The following is a 19819-nucleotide window of genomic DNA, read 5'->3' as shown; positions in this document are numbered from 1 at the left end:
GCATGTAGCTGTCCAGTTTTCCCAGCACCATTTATTGAAGAGACTGTCTTTTTTCCACCGGATGTTTTCTCCTGCTTTATCAGAGATTAGTTGCCCAAAGAGCCAAGGGTCCATTTCTGGGCTCTCTGTTCTGTTCCATTGGTCTATGTGTCTGTTTTTGTGCCAGTACCATGCTGTCTTTGTGATCACGGCTTTGTAGTACAGCTCGAAATCCAGCAACGTGATGCCCCCAGCTTTGTTTTTCCTTTTCAACAGTTCCTTGGCGATTCGGGGCCTTTTCTGGTTCCGTACAAATTTAAGGACTATTTGTTCCAGTTCTTTGAAAAATGTCATCGGTATTTTGATCGGGATAGCATTGAAAGTGTAGATTGCTCTAGGTAGCATGGACATTTTAACTATGTTAATTCTTCTGATCCATGAGCATGGAATATTTTTCCATCTTTTTGTGTCTTTCTCAATGTCTTTCAAGAGCGATTTATAGTTTCTAGAATATAGATCCTTTATGTCTCTAGTTAATTCCAAGGTAATGTATGGTTTTTGGTGCTATTGTAAATGGGATGGATTCCCTAATTTCTCTTTCTTCAGTCTCATTATTCGTGTATAGAGATGCAACTGATTTCTGAGCATTGATTTTGTATCCCGCCACGTTACTGAATTGCTCTATAACTTCTAATAGTTTGGGAGTGGATTCTTTTGGGTTTTCCATATAGAGTATCATGTCATCTGATTTCTGAATATTAATTTTGTACCGGGCCACCTTAATTCTTTTATTCTCCTTTTTTTTTAATTGAGGCATAGTTTACACATAATGGTTGACATTAGTTTCAGGTGTCTGACATAATAATAAGTTTATATGTTATGCCATGCGCACCGTAAGCAGCCACCATCTGTCACCATATAACCCTAGTACGATACCACTGACTGTATTCCTTATGCTGCACCTTTCACCCCTGCAACTTACTCATTTCATAACTGGAAGCCTGGATCTCCCATTCCCATTCACTCATTTTGCCCATCCCCCCACCTCCTTCCCCTCTGGCAACCATCATTTGTTCTCTGTATTTATGGGTCTGTTTCTGCTTTTTGTTTATTTTATTTTTTTAGATTCCACATATAAGTGAAGTCATATGGTATTTGTCTTTGTCTGACTTATTTCACTTAGCATAACACCTTCTAGCTTCATCTATGTCGCCGAAAATGGCAAGGTTTTATCCTTTTTATGGCCAAGTAATAGTCCACTGTGTAGATAGACATCTTTATCCATTCATCTATCGATGGACACTTAGGTTGCTTCCATATCTTGGCTGTTGTAAATAATGCTGCAATAAACATAGGGCTGCATACGTCTCTTCAAATTAGAGTTTTCTTTTTCTTTGGGTAAATACCTGCTGTGTTGTACACCTGAAACTAATGTAACCTTGGGTGTCAACTATACTTCAATTAAAAAAAACAGAAGAGGAGATAAGGATTTCAGACTGAGATGATAGTAACTTATCTATAAAGTAAATATTTTAATATTGTCTTTCTTTTGACCTAAGTATTTACTCTTTAGATATGGTTATTGGCATTTGCTCCAATATATATAGATATATATATAACCTACTGGTCAAGCATATTTTGAAACATCATTTGTGTTTGGAAAGTGTGAGAGTTTTCATAAAAATATTGCATGATAAAAATAAAAACAAAAATAAAAAAATTATTTTCAACTAATATTTAAGTTGCCTGCCTGTAATGGTGGCAATACAATTTAGCTGTTAGACTAATTCCAAAGTTTATTCCAATTTCAAGTTAATTCTGTAGTAGTCCTAGTTTCTTTGCTAGTAAGTATTTCATACTGGCAGTTCACTAAGCTTCAAATCTATAATCCTTTCCCATAAAACCAAAGGTTTTATGTCCCACACAGAGCCAATGGGATAAGTTTAAATTCCCTTTGAAACTCTTAGCTAAATTGTTTCTTCTAGAAATGTTGAAATTCTAATTAATCATTGTCAAGAAAAAAAAAAGTGTGTTGAGACTCTTTGATACAAAATGCTACTTCTTTCTCTTTCCCTAATATTACCTAGATTATGGTTATAAAAGTTCCAGTATTATAAAAGCTCTAGGTCAAGCCAGTAAGTTGCCAAGTGATCAATTTATTAAATTATAGACATCCATTTTGTTTATACTAATTGCTCATAGTTTATACCAATTTATATTTTGCTGAGACCTCACTGTTTAATGCATTTGGATAATGGGCACAACATCAATGTTAAGAGTTTTGTAAATGTCCACTAAATAGAAGCATACAAGGCCACAGAATAGATTGAAAAATGGTAAATATGTATCACATTTGGTGAGTTAATCTCACATTTCTTTATAGTGATCTTTCTAGGCCATGTTGAACGTTTTGCCCTTACTGAAAACTGGGTTTCTTTCCTCTGTAAATTATTACCTATTTATTGTAACTATGTAAATGTTTCTTTTACTTTTTATGGAAATGCTAATTTACCAGGTGTTTCATTTTTTGGACACTGGAACAGTTCTGGAACACTCCGCTTCTATATACAAATGGTGGGCTTACCCTAAAATGTAGTCGAAGTTGTTCTGCATCTGAGTAGAATAAATGAGGACAAAAATGTGAAATCACTTCAGGCCCAATTTCTTCATGCGCTAGCTGAAGCTCTTCCTTTAGCTCCCATTTGAAAAAGTAGACCAGTGACTCAAGAATAGGAGGACCAAGACTGGAGTATTGGTTGACATAGGCTGCTTTGCTTCATGAACTTTCTGCCCCAAATTTTAATGGCTTAAAACAACAAAAGTTTAAAACATTTTTATTTTTTGCTCATGTTACCCATCCACTGGATGGACAGAAGAGCTCTACTAACCTTAGTCACTCAGGGCCTCAAGCTGCTAGGGCAGCCACCATTTTGAACACTGCTGGAGAGAACAGAGAATTCTGGAGAGTACCCACCTGGCAAACTCTGGCCCAAACACATGATGCTTCCACTCACAAGGCACATGACTGGAATTAGGCACATGAGTACACCTCACCACAGGATGGTCTGAGAGTAGAGAGAACTGGAAATATTTGGCAAACAACATTAGCAATTGCCACAGTTGGATTGAGAAGGTGTTGAATCACTCAGCTGTGCACCGGAAGCTGATATTGCACTGCATGTTGGCTAACTGGAATTTAAATAAAAACTTAAACAAAAGTGTTGAAAGAGCAGTTTTGGCAAGAGCAGAGATTACCTCAGCAGAAACGGAAAAACAATGTGAGCAGTGCTGGGACACAGTGTTGGCTATTCCATGATTGTTCATACTTCTCCTTCCTCAAACCATTTTCCAATTCAATTCACTGCAACTCAGTTAAGTTCAATTCAATAAACATTTAATAAATGCCTTAGAGCGTGAGATACCTGGCTATACAAAGTTGGGCAGAAGCAAAACTTTGTTCTCACTGTTGTCTGAATGCTACACTCAGGCTACTCTGGGGGTCACCTTGAGAAAAACTAACAAAGCTTTGACAACAAGCCAAAATCAGACCTAACTATACATATAAGCATTTAGACTATAATAATAGTGTGAACAGATACTGAGTTAATTGGTATTTTTTTAAGTTAGATGCCTTCATACCATTTACTAAAATATATTAGATACATTTGACATGACCCCAAAGGCAAAATCACAAAAGCCAAAATAGATAAATTAGACTAACTTTACCATTTCTAAGAAAAGCATCAAGAAAAAGAAAAGGCAACTTACAGAATGGGAAAAGTTGTTGACAAATCATATGCCCGATAAGGGATTTCTATCCAAAATAATCTTTTAAAAAAACTCCAATTCAATAAAAAGAAAACCCAATTTTAAAATGAGCAAAAGATATGAATCAACATTTCTCCAAAAAAGTTTTATATATAAAGTAGGTACATGAAAAGCTACTCAATTTCATTAGTCATTAGAGAAATGCAAATCAAAACTACAGTGAGATACCACTTCACAGTCACTGGGATGGCTATAATAGAGGTAGACAATACCAAGTGTTGACAAGGATGAGGAGAAACTGGAACCCTTGTATATTGCTGGTGGGAATATAAAATGATGCAGCCACTTTGGGAAACAGTTTGGCAGTTCCTCAGAAAGTTAAATATAGGGGGAAAAAAAGTTAAATACTGAGTTACCATATGACCCATTAGTTCTACACCTAGGTATATATTCAAGCAAAATGATAACACAGTCACACAAGTACTTGTATATGAATGTCTATAGCAACATCACTCCTTCCCAAAATGAAAATAATCCAAAAGTGATGAATAAATAGACAGAATGTGATATGTCTACACATTGGAATATTATTTAGGCCCAAAAAGCAATAAGATATTGATACATTAATAAACCTTGGAAACATTTGCTAAGTAAAAGAAGCCAGACACAAAAGGTCACATACTGTATGATTCCATTGATACAAAATGTCCGGAAAAGACAAATCCATAGAGACAGAAAATAAATTAGTGGTTGCCAGGAGCTAAGAAGAGAGTGGAATGGGATAGGACTGCTTATGGACATGGGGTTGGTGAAAAAGTTCTGGACTCTATGGGTGATGGTTACACAGCTGTGTGAAATAGGACACCAATTTTGTTAAAGTACGTATCTCTACATCTGTATTTATATGTACATACAGATTTCTAGATGGTGAGATAATAAGTGATTTGTGTGTGTGTGTGTGTGTTTCTGTTTTCTCTCTGACCACCACCACAGAGAACATACATTACCTTTGTAACTTAAAAATGAAAACCTCTTAAAACCTGTCCAAATCAGATTCAAAAGCTAAGATCTTGCATTCCCCTAATAATCTTTTAAGTACCCAATGCCACTTACATTCATATGAAATACTAGGATAAACAAAACTAAATTGTGTTGGGGAAAAATCTGAAGAATGGTTGGCTCTGGAGGGGTGGCAGGGGCTGACAGAGGACATGAGATAATTTTCTGGAGTGACAGAAATTATAGTACTGTGGTCTCTATGTTGACAAGGTTGGGTTACACGGGTATATGCACTTGTCAAAACTCAAGGAATGTATAGTTAAGATTTGTGCATTTCATTGTATATAAGTTTTACTTTTAAAAAAGCCCATAAACAAATATTGAACTCAAGTCAATGCTAGGTATGCTTAAATATTCAGGGCAAAATGCGCTTTGAGATATATATTTTAAAAATAAGGTACGTTATGGGGCGCCTGGGCGGCTCAGTCGTTAAGCGCCTGCCTTCAGCTCAGGGCGGGATCCCAGCGTTCTGGGATCGAGTCCCACATCAGGCTCCTCCACTGGGAGCCTGCTTCTTCCTCTCACTCCCCTGCTTGTGTTCCCTCTCTCGCTGGCTGTCTCTCTCTCCATCAAATAAATAAATAAAATCTTAAAAAATAATAAAAATAAAAATAAGGTAGGTTAATGGATGAATAGAGATAATAGAGGGATATGAGACAAAGGAAATAGAGTGAAATTGCGATGGTAGAATATAGGTGGCGGATTTGTTTTATATTTGAAAATTTTCATCATAAAACATGGGGGAAGAAGAGACCCAATATAAAGACTTCACTATTTATTATCCTTTTAACTCCTAAAACTCCATTGTACTTGCTGCTTCTCCCAACATTAGGTATTTCCACTTGAATGTAGAATTCATCTTCAGCCCCTACAAGTCATTTTACCTTTCCTTGTTTTTAATAAGAATGGCATCATTCTTCTAGTTGTGAGCGTTTCTCGGGATAAAAATCATGTTTCTTTCCCTCCTTTCTCTCATACCCTCTAATGCAGTTTAGCTCTAAATTCTAATTTTCACTTTATGATATCTCACTTCTTTCCCATTAGCACCACCTTAATTCTGCACCAATTACCTGCCATTTCCATGAAGAAATAGACTGGTATAGCTAAGAAAATAATTTGCATGTAATTTGATGCTCTATATATTTTACATGCATGCTGTAAAATGGTTCTGAGAATACCGTGTTAGAATTTACTTTGTTAATTTGAGTCTTTAAACTCTGAATTCCAGCCTCGCTTCCTTTTAGCTTGTATGTTAATAACTTGAAACCAGTTTGGGATGATTTAGATGCATAGGCCCCTCACCCCTCTCACAGAAATCAGAGAGCTAAGAAGTCTATACTGTGATTGGCCTCTATCAACAACTAGTCCTGTGAAATGAACTCTACTAAAATTGTCAGTTACCTCTGTGGCAGGTATCCGACACCAGTTCTATCATGTTATTCTGCAGGTCCATTTTGCAAAAAAAATTTATCTTGGAAAATAGTTACCATTAGACACCCTATGGGTACTTTATTAACTTTTTCCCCCCTTATGGCTATACTAGCAGGTCATTGTTAACATCAAACTTAAAATTTTCCTATGTTAACATGATTGCAGCGAAGATGTTGTAATTTGGGGCCTCAATTATCTGTGTTTCTATCTATACATTGGAACGGAATTGAGTTTTATGAGGAAGAACTTGACTCTGTCAAAACATTCCCCGCCCCCTCCTCTGCCCCCCCTCCCCAGGAACATGGGATAACCCTATTTTGGGAGGTTTCATTCTTAAAAGAGCATGTTGGTCTTGCTCTTCATTTGATTGGCAGAGCACAGAGGCCTTTTGAAGACCTTCAGGTCTTTGAACGCTGTGTTAGCCAATTCTTTATCAACAAAAAAGCTCATGGAAATTGCTTTAGAAATAGGCAGGCCATCAGTCCTTCCTGATATTTTAAACTTCATCCTCAGGGGAAGCCAGATCATTGGGGAGCTATATGTATTATATACTGTATTCTTAATAATAAAGTAAGCTAGAGAAAAATTTATTAAGAAAACCATAAGGAAAATACATTTATAGTACTGTACTGTACTTATAAAAAAAATTCACATGTAAGTGAACCCATGTAGTTCAAACCTGTTGTTCAAGGGTCGACTGTATAAGAAAACTGAAATTTATAATTGTATGCATTTACTTACAGCTACAAATTACTAAGCGCTTAGTCTAACAGGCATCATGCTAGGTGCTTTCAGTGCATGATTTAAATGCAATCCTCCCAACCATCCCTTGGAGTAAATATTATCTCTATTTTAAAAGTCAGCATGCGGAAGCTCAGACAGGGTACACAGCTTGTAAATGGCAATAATAGGGTTCAAACCCAAGTTCATTTCATTTTTTTTTAAAGATTTTATTTATTTATTTGACAGAGATAGAGACAGCCAGCGAGAGAGGGAACACAAGCAGGGGGAGTGGGAGAGGAAGAAGCAGGCTCATAGCGGAGGAGCCTGATGTGGGGCTCCATCCCAGAACTTTGGGATCACGCCCTGAGCCGAAGGCAGACGCTTAACGACTGAGCCACCCAGGCGCCCCTCATTTCATTTTTAAATCTGGTAGCCTTATCCACTAGGTAAGCTACTGGAAAATTTCCCACTGTGTCATACTACACAGCTTTAAGCATCTATATAAATACCTTGAGAAGCATTTTTATTTCAAACTTTATTCCTGGTTTTATCATTTTTTGTTACTTTTATCACTTTACTGATTTCCTCAACTACTTTTATACCATTGTAATAATATGTTTTTAATAAATTCCCTAAAATCCTTTCAGATTTATATTCCATTGAGGTGTAAAGAAAAAGAAATGAAAAAAACCCTCTGAAATCCTCTAATAATTACTTTTATTTAATGTTGGCTGGGCTTTTCTCATGTTCTTTGCCTTTATTAAATCTTCAGGTTTATGTTCTAGTGTACACACCGCTTAAGTCACCAAATGTCTGAGGAAGACCTACTTTCAACTGGCCTCTGGTGCTTCTAAATACAGTGAACACATTTTACCCCAGGCTTGCCCACTCAACACGCATTTAACCTTGGGGTAGATAATCAGATGCTTGAGGAAGGGGAGGGAGAGCAAAAGTAGTTAATGAATGAAAATTCCTAACAGAAGTTATTGTGAAAATTCCATCCGCTTGCTCCCCTCCCTTGAGCGGAGCAGGGTATGCAGTTTGCAGCATCCCTGCGCTCTACCTACCGGTGTCCTGTAACGGTTCTCTTCCCAGTCCTTCAGTCCAAAATCCTCAAGGGGGCCTCAAAGCCTGGGTGGCTCAGTGGGTTGGGTGTCTGCCTTCCGCTCAGGGCTCAGGTCGTCATCCTGGGGTCCTGGGATGGAGCCTGGGTCGGGCTCCCTGCTCGGCAGGGGAGTCTGCTCCCCCCTCTCCCTCTGCCCCGCCCCACAGCTCATGCTTGCTCTCTCTCGCTCATTCTCTCTCTCTCAAATAAATGGATAAAATCTTAAAAAAAAAAAAAAGAAAAGAAAATCCTGAAGGTATTTCTTGTTTATGTTAGAAGGCACAGGTGACTTCCTAATAGGAGTCACTGTTCCTTGTCATTTTTAGAAGCTCCTTTTTTGGTACCATGCTGTCTTTTCTAGCTGGCTCAAGGTCCTCTGTGTTCCTGATGACCTGGTAGCAAAGAGCCAAAGAGAACATTCTGCCTCCCTGGTTTCAAGTGATTTTCTTGGTAACGCTGGGGGCCCACACGGAACACTGACTTTCCCACTTGCTCCCTGGCTCTAGGTGGTGTTGGGGTGCCAGGTTTTGTGATCTCATCACATTTTTTTCACTCCAGCGATGCTTTTGTGGTTGAATCTAACTTCTCTTGGTTTTTGCTGGGTCTTATCAGGGAACTCCTCTTACACTTGTAGCCACTGTCACCTTTCAGAATTGCTAACAATTTCAGGACTTGATTAGCTGAGATACAAAGACCATTTCCCACTTAAATTCCCGACAGTGATTTGGTAAAATAAGATCTACTAGATTTAGGGAAAGATGGAGAAGAAAGAGAAACAAATTAGGTATTATTTCATGCTAGTTGAGTATTATGTGAGAACAGTCAATGTTTCACTTCCCTATTTCCAGATTCAAATCATCAGTAGAGCTCACGCAGAGATACAGGAATAAGAGAAATTACATATTCTTTGAAAAAAAATCATTTCAAATTATACACACATTAAAAAAAGACTGGGGCAAAGATTTATTATTTATTTGCTTTTTACACCATATTAGCTCCTTCAACTAAGATGGTTTTCCCTTGTCATAAAAAAATGCAGTTCTCTCTTGTGAATTTCTTCCTCTTTCAGGGATTCAGAATCATGATTTGTAAGAAAACTAGTAGTCCTGGCACAGAAATATTTTACACAAAGTTTGTCAGACTATTTGGGAGTGGAAGGATCCTGGGAGGAGAGAAAACTATTGAAAAAGTAACAGGCAGGGTCCCTTTCTACCATGCCACATTCCAGTGGCTCTTTGCAGAAGGTTCTGCCACTTAGAGTTTTCCCTCATGTACTTCATATTTAGAAAAGACTTTTTCCTTACTAAACAAAGTGAATCTATTAAATAATAATTCAGCTTCCTACTTATACTTATCAGTAATATGTAAGTGCCCAATTAGAAGACCTGATCAACAGGAGAGGACAGCGGTGCTCTGGCAAAGACAAGTCCAATGACGAAACTTTGTAGTGGGTACATCTATGATTTTCATCTTTTTTTTCACATTGAATACAGATTCTTGTTAATGTCTCTTTGGGCTCAAGGGACCCAAAGAGAGCACTTGTGAAGAAAGCTAAGGGGGTAAGGAAACCATGAGGAATAGAGAATCTGGGGTAAGGGAGGAAGGCTATGGGCCTCTTATCTTTGGCATCCTTACCAAATTATCTACCAGTTTCTCATACTAGATATACTTGTATATCTTGAAACTTTCTCTGTAAAATCATGCTCCACTATCTCCCAAGTTTCAGGTCCAGTATGGTCTCTTAGGTTACAACAAATGTTTCTATGAAACCAGCAAGTTCATTTGTGATTGGTAACTAGGAAAATGAAGTCACACGGAGTTGTTCTGGTTTGGCAGAAGTCAAATTTTCACCTTTAGCAAAACAGGAGAAAGTTTTCAGTCATTGCAGCTCTATTTTTAGAGAAATCAAGAGCGTCTGCACCTGGGCTCTTCCCCAGGGAGGTACACCCCCAGTCTTGCATGACTCTGGGCCCCAGCAGGTCACACTTCCTCCAGGGCTCAGAGCTCCTCTTCTACCTCCTTTGTTCAGCACTCAGATGCAAATATTCCCATTTTATTGTTTTTGTGCATTTTTAACACCCCCTGAGCCAGCCTCCACTACATGTGAATTGCCTATCTGCCTGGCTGTTCAGCTTCTCTCTGGAGGTACATATTACAGCTTTTATTAGCACTTTGGTTACAAAGATGTACAAGTTCTGAGAGGCTTATCCCTAAGCTCAGTTTTACTCTAAGCTCTGTTCTTATTAATGAACATTTTTGCAGAATGCGTCATCTTCCAGGAACATGTGTCTGTGTTAACGTAAAAATCCTGTACTTTACACTTAGTGGGTACTTCATAAATGCTGACAGATAATTTATAATTAATTAACTGTATCACAAGAGTTTTAAAAAGTGATTCCAAGGAATGACTGTGTTGACAATGAACCAAATCACAGGAATTAAGCAGGATCATGGACATCTCTCAAATAGAAAATCTTCAAGTTATTTTAATGTGCATGCTATATTTATCACTACTGTTTTAGAGAAACAGAACCTAACTTCTCAATTTCAAAGACTGATGAACAATCATCCATTAGTTCTTGAAGTTGAATAACAGGAAACTGTACTTGTTTTTCAAACCACTTGGCAATTGTAAGAAGCTGCTGGTCACGAAATGCACGTCCAATAAACTGTAGTCCTATTGGCAGTCCTTGGTTTGAGAGGGCCACAGGGACACTCACTGCCGGCAATCCTGAAGACAAGAAAGAAACCTATTAGCTGACTAATTCTCCATCCTAAGAAAGGGAGACTTCTTCTGCTTTCCAGTGCTAGTAGGTACAAGACAGATAAGGTTGAAAAAATGACAAAAATCATACGATATGCATGCTTTTGTATCTTCCTTTGCTCACTTAACAATATATCTCGGAACTCACTGTGTATCAGCTCACAGAGACGTTCTTCATTCCTTTTCTATAGCTGCATAGCACTCCATTATGTGGTTTGTACCATAATTTATTCACCCATTCTTCTATGGTTGGGCACTTAGGTTGTTTTCAGTATTGAGCTATTTCACACCATGCCCGGGTGAATTACCTTGTGTACATGTTTTTTGGTATTTTTTTTTTTAAGATTTATTTATTTGAGAGAGAGAGAGAGAGAGCAGGGGGAGGGAGAGAAGAAGAGAATCTCAACCGACTCCCTACTGAACATGGAGCCCGATGACCAGGGCTCAATCGCACCACCAATGAGATCATGGCCTGAGCCGAAATCAGGAGCCAGATGCTTGACCGACTGAGCCACCCAGGTGCCCCATGTTTCTCGGTATTCTTAAAAGTCTCTCAGATGAATAGGGATTGCTTCATCAAAAGATAAATGCATATGTAACTGGATATTGCCAAATTCCCCTCCAAAAAAGTTGTAAAAAGCAAAATGCTTTTTCCCTACAGCATTACCGAGTATGTCGTTGAGCTTCTGAATGTTTGCCAATTTGTTGGGTAAGAAATAGTAGCTCAGTTTTAGTTCCAGGTCTGGAGGAAAGCAAGTACAAGATCCTAGGATATCTTGTTACGCCATAAAATAAGGAAGTTTTTAGAAATTAATGGGGATAGGTTTAAAGGTTACATGCAACTTGCAAGGGCTCTTGTTGGCCAAACAATTGAGCATCAAAACCAATAATGACAGTAATTGTTTATAATACAGTGAATTTTTAAAAAAGCAAACTGCTAGCTAACATATGTAGAAAGAATGACAGAAAAATCAGCATTTTGTATTCTCTATGAAATAATTCAGGCAAGGATCATCAACAGATCTAAAACTGGGTCAAAGACTTTCGGGGAATAGGATATTCACACAATCTCAAACTATCACCTCACCAACTGGTTTAATTGATAAAAGGAAAAATGTACCTTTACACAGAAAACACCTGGCAGTTACTTTCTTAACTAAGGAATCAACTTAGTCTTTGAAAGTGGAACAAAGTAACATTAACTGTTTCCTGGCATGAAGAGTACATAGTATTTCTGCCAAAATGTTTGACTCAACCCAATCATGAGGAAACAATCTAACAGATCTAGATTATGGATGGAACATCCTAGAGGGCAAGTGCACGAGGCTCTTCAAAAAAGTCAACGTCAACTAAAACAAAAATTTTAAAAGGTGGGGATTTCTAATCAGAAACTATGCAGGCCAGAAGAAAGTAGCGTAACATTTTTTAAGTGCTAAAGAAAAGAAATGTCAAGACAAAATCCTGTACCCAGTGAACATAATCTTTAAACATGAAGGGAAATCAAGCATTCTTAGAAAGGAAGTTAAGAGAATTGGTTAACAGCTGCCCTACCCTAAAAGAATGGCTAAAGGAATTTAAACAGAAAGGATATGATAAAACAAAGAATCTTCATATACCAGGAAGAAATGAACATAGTAAACAAAAGTATGGGGAAATATAATAGGCTCTCCTTCTCTTCTTCAGTTTTCTACATTTTGTTTGATGACTGAAACACAAATTATAAAACAGTCTGATGTGTTCTAAAAAAAACCAAAACCAAAACCAAAAACCCAAAGCAAGAATTGGGAAATTGTTGTAAATTTTAAAAAGATCATAAACAAATGTACTATATCAGGGGAAAAAACAATTTTATAGAAGACATTTTTGGTACAATTAAGAAAATTTAAATATGGACTATATTGGGAACATTATTATACTCATGTTAGTTTTCCTAGGTGTGGTAACAGAATTGTGGTTATGTGGGAGAATGCCATCATTTTCAGAAGATTTATGCTAAAGTATTTAGGAGTGAAGTATCATGATATTGACACTTTCTTTCAAATTATTCAGCTAAAAAAAACGTGAGAGAGAGAGAGAGAGAGTGTGTGTGTGTGTGTGTGTGTGTGTGTGTGTGTGTACAGGGAGAAAGAGGAAGGAGAAAGCAGACAAGGCAAAATGAATGACTCCAGGCAAATGGCATATCGGTATTCAATATACCATTCTTTCAACTTTTCTGCAGGTTTGAGTATTTCCAAAATAAAAGTTAAAATCATGTTATTAAGTAGGTTGTGAGTATATGTGTGCATGGTGACTGCAAGTGCACGCATGCCTAAGCAGTGTACATACCACATACACACACACGTACACACATTCCTAAGCATTCCAAGAGGACAAGCTGTTGCCTTCAGGGAACAATCTAGCTAGAACCTAAGTGGAAGACCAGGGTGCCTGTCTAAAAATTTGAAGAAAACCAGAACATTCCCAAGGGATCCTCACCTGCCATATTTACAGCCTGTGTAAAAATATCATCCTGGGCACTTCGCGTCCTGTTGTCTTCTTTAATGAACTCCAGGTATGGCACTGCGTCACTCAACGTGGTGGGAGTCAGTAAGACGTCCACTCCAGAGTTAAAAACATTCACAAAATCGTTAGCAATGAGTCGTCTCACTTTCTGTGCCTTAATGAAATAATTCTCATAGTTTCTGTGGAAAAACAGATGATATTTTAAAGATTTTTTAATTTCTTTGAATCAATTTTCACACACAAGGCTTGTTAAAGAATGACTGGATTCTTGACCTTTATAAGCAAGCACCACTAAGATTCCTAACAACACATATAAATGATTTTTGTTCAACTGTGCTGTTATTTCTAAAAATTTGTGTATCAGGAGTTTAATCAGAATTCATTGCTAGATATAATTCTACTCATATAATCACAAAATAGTGGTATCATTCAACCAGAACATTTATTTTCAGGTGGAAAAAAACCCAAGTGCATAGCAATTAAATGACTTTCCAAAGGTTACGAAGATGGGCAATGGTAAAGGAAAGACTAGAACTTAGCTTCAAGAGAGGGAGTTCTGAGAGAAGGGAAACAAATAAGTGAGCCCTTTAATTTCCCCAGCGTACTGCCTGGAGGCAGTTTCCAGGCCTTAGCCCAGACAGGAGGAACCTAAACCGTTTTCAGGAAGTTAGAGACGGGGACTGGAAGTTCAGAGAGGCAAAGACAACTGGAATTTGCTCACCGAGTACCAGAGAGGAGAAAATAGCACACAGAGAGAGCTCAAGAGATCTGCAGAGTGATCCCTCAAGTCTTTGGCTGAGTACTATCTGTGCATGGAGGGAGAAGACATTCTCAAGGCTGGGGAAGAATCACTGAAAAGTCAAACAACTGCAAAGAGCTCCTATAGGGCTGGGAGTAGTGTGTGTTCCTAACAGCCAAAGTGGAAAGACTTCATAACACATGAGGCATCTGGCAGAATTCTTCAAGCGTGCTGCCTCAATTCGAGTTACATTAACCTAGACCAAAGGTCATTTTGGACTCATCCTTGCAAAGTTTTTTTTAAAAGGAAGCCTTGAAAGGATCCAACAGATTCTAAGTAACTTAACTGCATCCCAGAACAAAGCCCAATACTGTTTAAAGGAATACAACAAAAATCCAGCAAATGATAATGTAAAAGTCATCACGCCCAGCCATGCAAAAAAGCAGAAAATATAACCCATAACTAGGGGGTAAAAAGCAATCAACATAAAGAGATCCAGAAACAAAAGAAATGTGGGAATTAGCCGATAAGAACATTAAAACAGCTACTGTAAATATGTTCCATATGTTTAAGAAGATAGAAGGAAACTGGTGTCATGAAGAAACTGAAGAGCTAAGAAGGCCTACTTGGAAGTTCTAGGAATGAAAAATATAAAATAGGAAATAAAAATGACATCAGATGTGATTGACAGCAGGTGACACAGCAGGTCAGGGATTCTGAAGATAGTCATAGAAACTATCCAAAAGGAAGCACAGAGAAAAAGACTAAAAAAAGAAGGAAAAACCAGGGTGGGGCCATCAGTGTGCTGCGGGACAACAGCAAGCAGATTAACATACATATGAATGGAGTCCCAGAAGAAGTGGGGAGGTCAGAAAAAATATTTTAAGAAACAGTGGACAAAACTTTTCCAAATTTCATTAAAATGATAAACCCACAGATCCAAGCAGTTCAACAAACCCCTAAGCAAGAAGAAATATGCAGAAAACCACACCAAGACACATCACAAATTCCTGAAAACCAATGACAAAGTCTTAAAATCAGCTGGGGGGAGAGGGGAGACATGCTGTACACAGAGGAACAAAGACAAGAATGACCACAGACTTCTCAGAAACTACGCAAGTCAGGAGGCAATAGAACAAGATCTTTAAGGTACTGAAAGAAAAACTATCAATCTAGAATTTGATACCCAGAGAAAATATCAAAATTAAAGATAAAATAAAGACTTTTACAAACAAAAGCTGAAAGAATTCAGTATTAGCAGGATTGTACTACAAGAAATATTAAAGTTCTTTAGGGAGAAAGAAAATTATAGCAGATGGATATTTGGATGTACACAAAGGAATAAAAAGCACCAGAAATAGTAAATATTTAGGCCAATATACATGACTTTTTTCTTGTTTTAAATCTCTTTAAGAGAAAAGTTATTAAAGAAAAAATAAAAGAAGGCAGGAAAGTTAAAAGAAAGAACAGATGGGACACATTGAAGACAAACAGTAAAAATCAGACTTAAATGTGGCTCAAATGTAAATAATTATGTTCATTAAAAATAAACTGTGGATTCCTCATTCAATAAATTTGTATTTTTTGAAAAAAGGTAGCAGAATGACAAAACTGTAAACTGAGGTACCACATATGAAGAAAAAAAAATGTTAGAGGAGTTGTTATAGTTTCTGGCACATAAATGGACTTTTTAAGACTAAAAAAAAGTACACCCAAATTCCATTTTTCCTATCACTCATGTCTGTCCTCCCCTCACAAACCAAATGAACAAGCAAACAAAACCCCTCAAAACAAAAAAGCTGACTCAGAAGATAGGGATCAAGCAGAAATTCTCACTTCCTTTTGTCAACCCCCCCAACTGGTGACCATGGAAGAAGCTTTCAGACTCTTCTCCTTCAGTTTCTTTATATGCTGTTACAGTGACCTAGACAGTCTACCAACTTGTGCCCTGAGATACACAATTTGATTCCAATCAGTTATATTTGGCAAATGTAACATTTTCCACTTAATGAAAGGCTTTGCTTAGAAAACCTCTCAGCAGCATTTCATTTTCTTTTCCTACTCCAAAATCATTACACTCATCTGGTCAATATAGAAAAAAGTCTTTCATTCTTTTTTCATTGCTTTTTAAAAAGTTTTTATTTTAATTCCAGTTAATTGCCATACAATGTACAATGTAGTGATTCAACAATTTCATACATCACCCGGTGCTCAGGTGCTCATCACAGCAAGTGCGCTCCTTAATCCCCATCACCTGTTTAACCCATCCCCTCACCCACCTCCCCTCTGCTAACTATCAGTTTGTTCTCTATAGTTAAGAGCCGTTTCTTGGTTTGGTTTCTGCTGCTCCCCCCAATCCCACCCCTTGCTCATTTGTTTTGTTTCTTAAATTCCACATGAATGAAATTATATGGTATTTGTCTTTCTCTGACTGACTTCTTTCACACAGCATTATAATCTCTAGCTCCATCCATGTCATTGCAAATGGCAAGATTTCATTCTTTTTTATGGCTGAATAATATTCCATTATGTGTACACACCACATCTTCCTTATCTATTCATCCAATTGATGGACCCTAGAGCTGCTTGTATATCTTGGCTACTGTAAATAATGCTGCTACACTGGATGGACGTACCCTTTTGAGTTACTGTATTTGTATTCTTTGGGTAAATACCCAGTAGTGTGACTGCTGGATAGTTCTATTTTTAACTTTTTGAGGAACCTCCATATTATTTCCCAGAATGGCTGCACCAGTTTGCATTCCCACCAACAGTGCAGGAGGGTTCTTTTGTCTCCATATCCTCGCCAATACCTGTTGTTTCTTGTGTTGTTGATTTTATCCATTCTAACAAGTGTGAGGTAATATCATATTATAGTTTTGATCTGCAGGAAAAGAGTCTTTTAATATGGAACATAATCAAGTATTTTTAGGTTTTTTGTTTTCAAGCTTTACTAAAATATAATTGACATAAAATTGTGTAATTTTAAGGTGTACAATATGATAATTAGATGTATGTATATATTGTGAAATGATAACCACAAGAGCATTAATTAATACATTTATCACCTTATATAATTACAATTTTGTGTGTGTGTGGTGAGAATATTTAACATGTACTCTCAGCAATTTTCAAGTATACAACACAGTACTGTTAACTATAGTAACGTTGCTGTGTATTATATCCCCTGAACTTATTCATCTTTTTTTTTTTTTTTTAGATTTTATTTATTCATTTGAGAGAAAGGGAGGGGGAGAGAGAGAGAACATGAGCACGGTGAGGGGCAGAGGGAGAAGCAAGCTCCACATTGAGCAGGGAGCCTGATGTGGGGCTCGATCCCAGGACTCTGGAAACACGACCTAAGCCGTGTTTAACTGACTGAACCACCCAGGTGCCCCCAGAACTTATTCATCTTATCACTACAAGTTTGTACCCTTTGACCAACATCTCCCCATTTCCCCTAGCCCACAGACCCAGGCAACCACCATTCTACTTTGTTTTTGTGAGTTTGGCTTTTTTTAGATTCCATATATAAGTGAGATCATACAGTACTTGTCTTTCTCTGACTTATTTCACTTAGGAAAATGACCTCAGCATCCACCCATGTTGTCACAAGTGGCCAGTTTTCCTTCTTTTTTTATGGCTGAGTTATATTCCAGTGTGTGTGTGTGTGTGTGTGTGTGTGTATACCACTTTTTTTTTTTATTCATTCATCTGATGACGGACACTTAGGTTGTTTTCATGTCTTAGCTATTGTGAATAATACTCTGAGATAGTGATTTCATTTTCTTTGGATATATACTCAGAAGTAAGACTGCCGGATCATATACGGTAGTTCTATTTTTAATTTTTTGAAGAACCTCCATGCTGTTTTTCATCATGGCTGTTCAAATAATATTTTTGGAAAAAGTAATCCTAAGTATCAGCCCTGAAGGGATACACAGATGAACAAAATGCTTTCTATCCTTGAGGGAATGTAGAAAAACTCCAGGAAGCTATTCATTACAACAATCATTCTTGCCTTTTCACACTTCTCATGTCCTCTACGGCACACTTGGTGGTATACAAGATGAATCCTATTCACAAGATGATGAATAAGTTTATATTGAAAGCAGTCTAAGTAAGAGTCCTAGTAATTTAGAATTCTTTCTTGGAGCAAACAGATACATAATGTAGGGGAAGACTAAGCTGATTTACTAAATTTTTCAAGCTACACCAATGTAACTTCCTGCTTAAGTCTCTAACAACATAAGTCAATATGGCAATAATAGTCAGGGGACATTTAATGAGGCTAAAATTCTTCAGGGCTTCCTACCTAGTTTTGTACTAATCATTTAGCTAGAGTGTAATGTTTTCTCTGCATCTGAATAGCCAGAAACTAAAAGTACTATAAACAGGTCTTTAATTAAGATTTCTAACTCAAATCATAAGGATTTTGCTCCTTTAGCAAATATCTCAACTTATAAGACCTGATAGACATGCTACTAATGTACTCTTGAGTGTTTAAGAATGGAGAAAATTTCTGCTTACTTACTCTTTTATTTTATTTAAGATTTTATTTATTTTTTTGAGAGAGAGAGAGAGAGAGAGAGAGAGTGCACAAGCAGGGGGAGAGGCTGAGGGAGAAACAGACTCCCCACTGAGCAGGGAGCCTGATGCAGGACTCGATCCCAGGACCCCTGGGATTGTGACCTGAGCCAAAGGCAGACCCTTAACCAACTGAGCCACCCAGGTGCTCCATTACTTACTCTTTTAATAAGAAAAAATTTCCTGAGAGAATTCTTCCTCTCACCACATCATTAAACCCTTCTCGCCTGGTTGCAGCATACATGGCTTCAGTAGACACATCAATGTCACACCTGTGACCTAAAAACAAAAAAGAGATAAACATTATATGAAAGGAAAGTTTTGGCTGAAAAGCAAATGTAGATTCACATTTCTGACCAATACTAAAATTTTGGGAGACTGTCCTTAGTGGTTCCTCTTCTTTATCTGCCAAGAATCAAGGAGAGAGGAGAAAATAACCAAGAGGGAAACTTCATTTATTCACCTCCTCATCCATCCCTCCCTCCTTCCCTCCCTCCCTCCATTCAAATATCTACTGAACTCCTACCATGTGCCAGGCACTACATTTGACAGACTGAGAATACAAGATAAGATACTGTTCTTGTAAAATATTCACAGTTCAGAGAGGGGAGCCAAACCTACAGAGACATTTATGATGAACAGTGTAAGCAGAAGGCCAAATAACAAAGGTAGAGGATCACTGGTTTACTCGTCCGAATCATTAACATTATCTCCGGGGACAGTTTTTGTCATGAATGAGTAAAACTTCTGAATGCTGGAGACAACCACCTTAAAAGTCCCAAACACAGCCATCTTACCATATTCTAGCCCGTCAAATCTTGCCATATTTGATGCCACTTCCGATGTACACAATACATGGTAGCAGACAATTGAGTAACTCGTGTGGGGCAGGGACACTTCAATTACTTTGGCCCCCTCAGACTCAAAGAGGTTAGCAGCTTTGGACCAAAAAGATCGCACTTCACTTGATAATTCTGGTGCAAGATATTCCTTATTGGAAAAAGTCAAGATATAAAAATTAGAACATTTGTATAGATGGTTTTATAAAAATATGTACTTTAGGACCTTTGGCAATACATTAGAAAATCTAATTAAATTGCTAGTAGGAGCTGGAAAGATCGAACTCATTTTAGAGTGTTTATGGCATGACAAGCACTGTACT

The 19819-nt window shown here is 37.6% G+C and overlaps 1 protein-coding gene across 1 annotated transcript in view; it reads right to left on the bottom strand.

Moving 5' to 3' along the window:
- Positions 1 to 9013: 9013 nt before the first annotated feature.
- The window catches only part of QRSL1 (glutaminyl-tRNA amidotransferase subunit QRSL1), a 31912-nt gene continuing 21106 nt past the window's right edge, over positions 9014 to 19819 (bottom strand). The window contains exons 8-11 of the mRNA XM_008704985.2: positions 19455 to 19647; positions 18819 to 18936; positions 13305 to 13510; positions 9014 to 10796 (exon numbers count right to left, since the gene is read on the bottom strand). Of these exons, the coding sequence (XP_008703207.1) occupies positions 10576 to 10796; positions 13305 to 13510; positions 18819 to 18936; positions 19455 to 19647 (738 nt within the window). The 3' untranslated portion in view covers positions 9014 to 10575. The remainder of the gene's footprint in view (positions 10797 to 13304; positions 13511 to 18818; positions 18937 to 19454; positions 19648 to 19819) is intronic.

The sequence above is a fragment of the Ursus maritimus genome, unplaced genomic scaffold, assembly GCF_017311325.1.
Source record: "Ursus maritimus isolate PB19 unplaced genomic scaffold, ASM1731132v1 scaffold_13, whole genome shotgun sequence".
Taxonomy (NCBI): Eukaryota; Metazoa; Chordata; class Mammalia; order Carnivora; family Ursidae; genus Ursus; species Ursus maritimus.
This window is presented reverse-complemented; position numbering and strand designations above follow the sequence as displayed.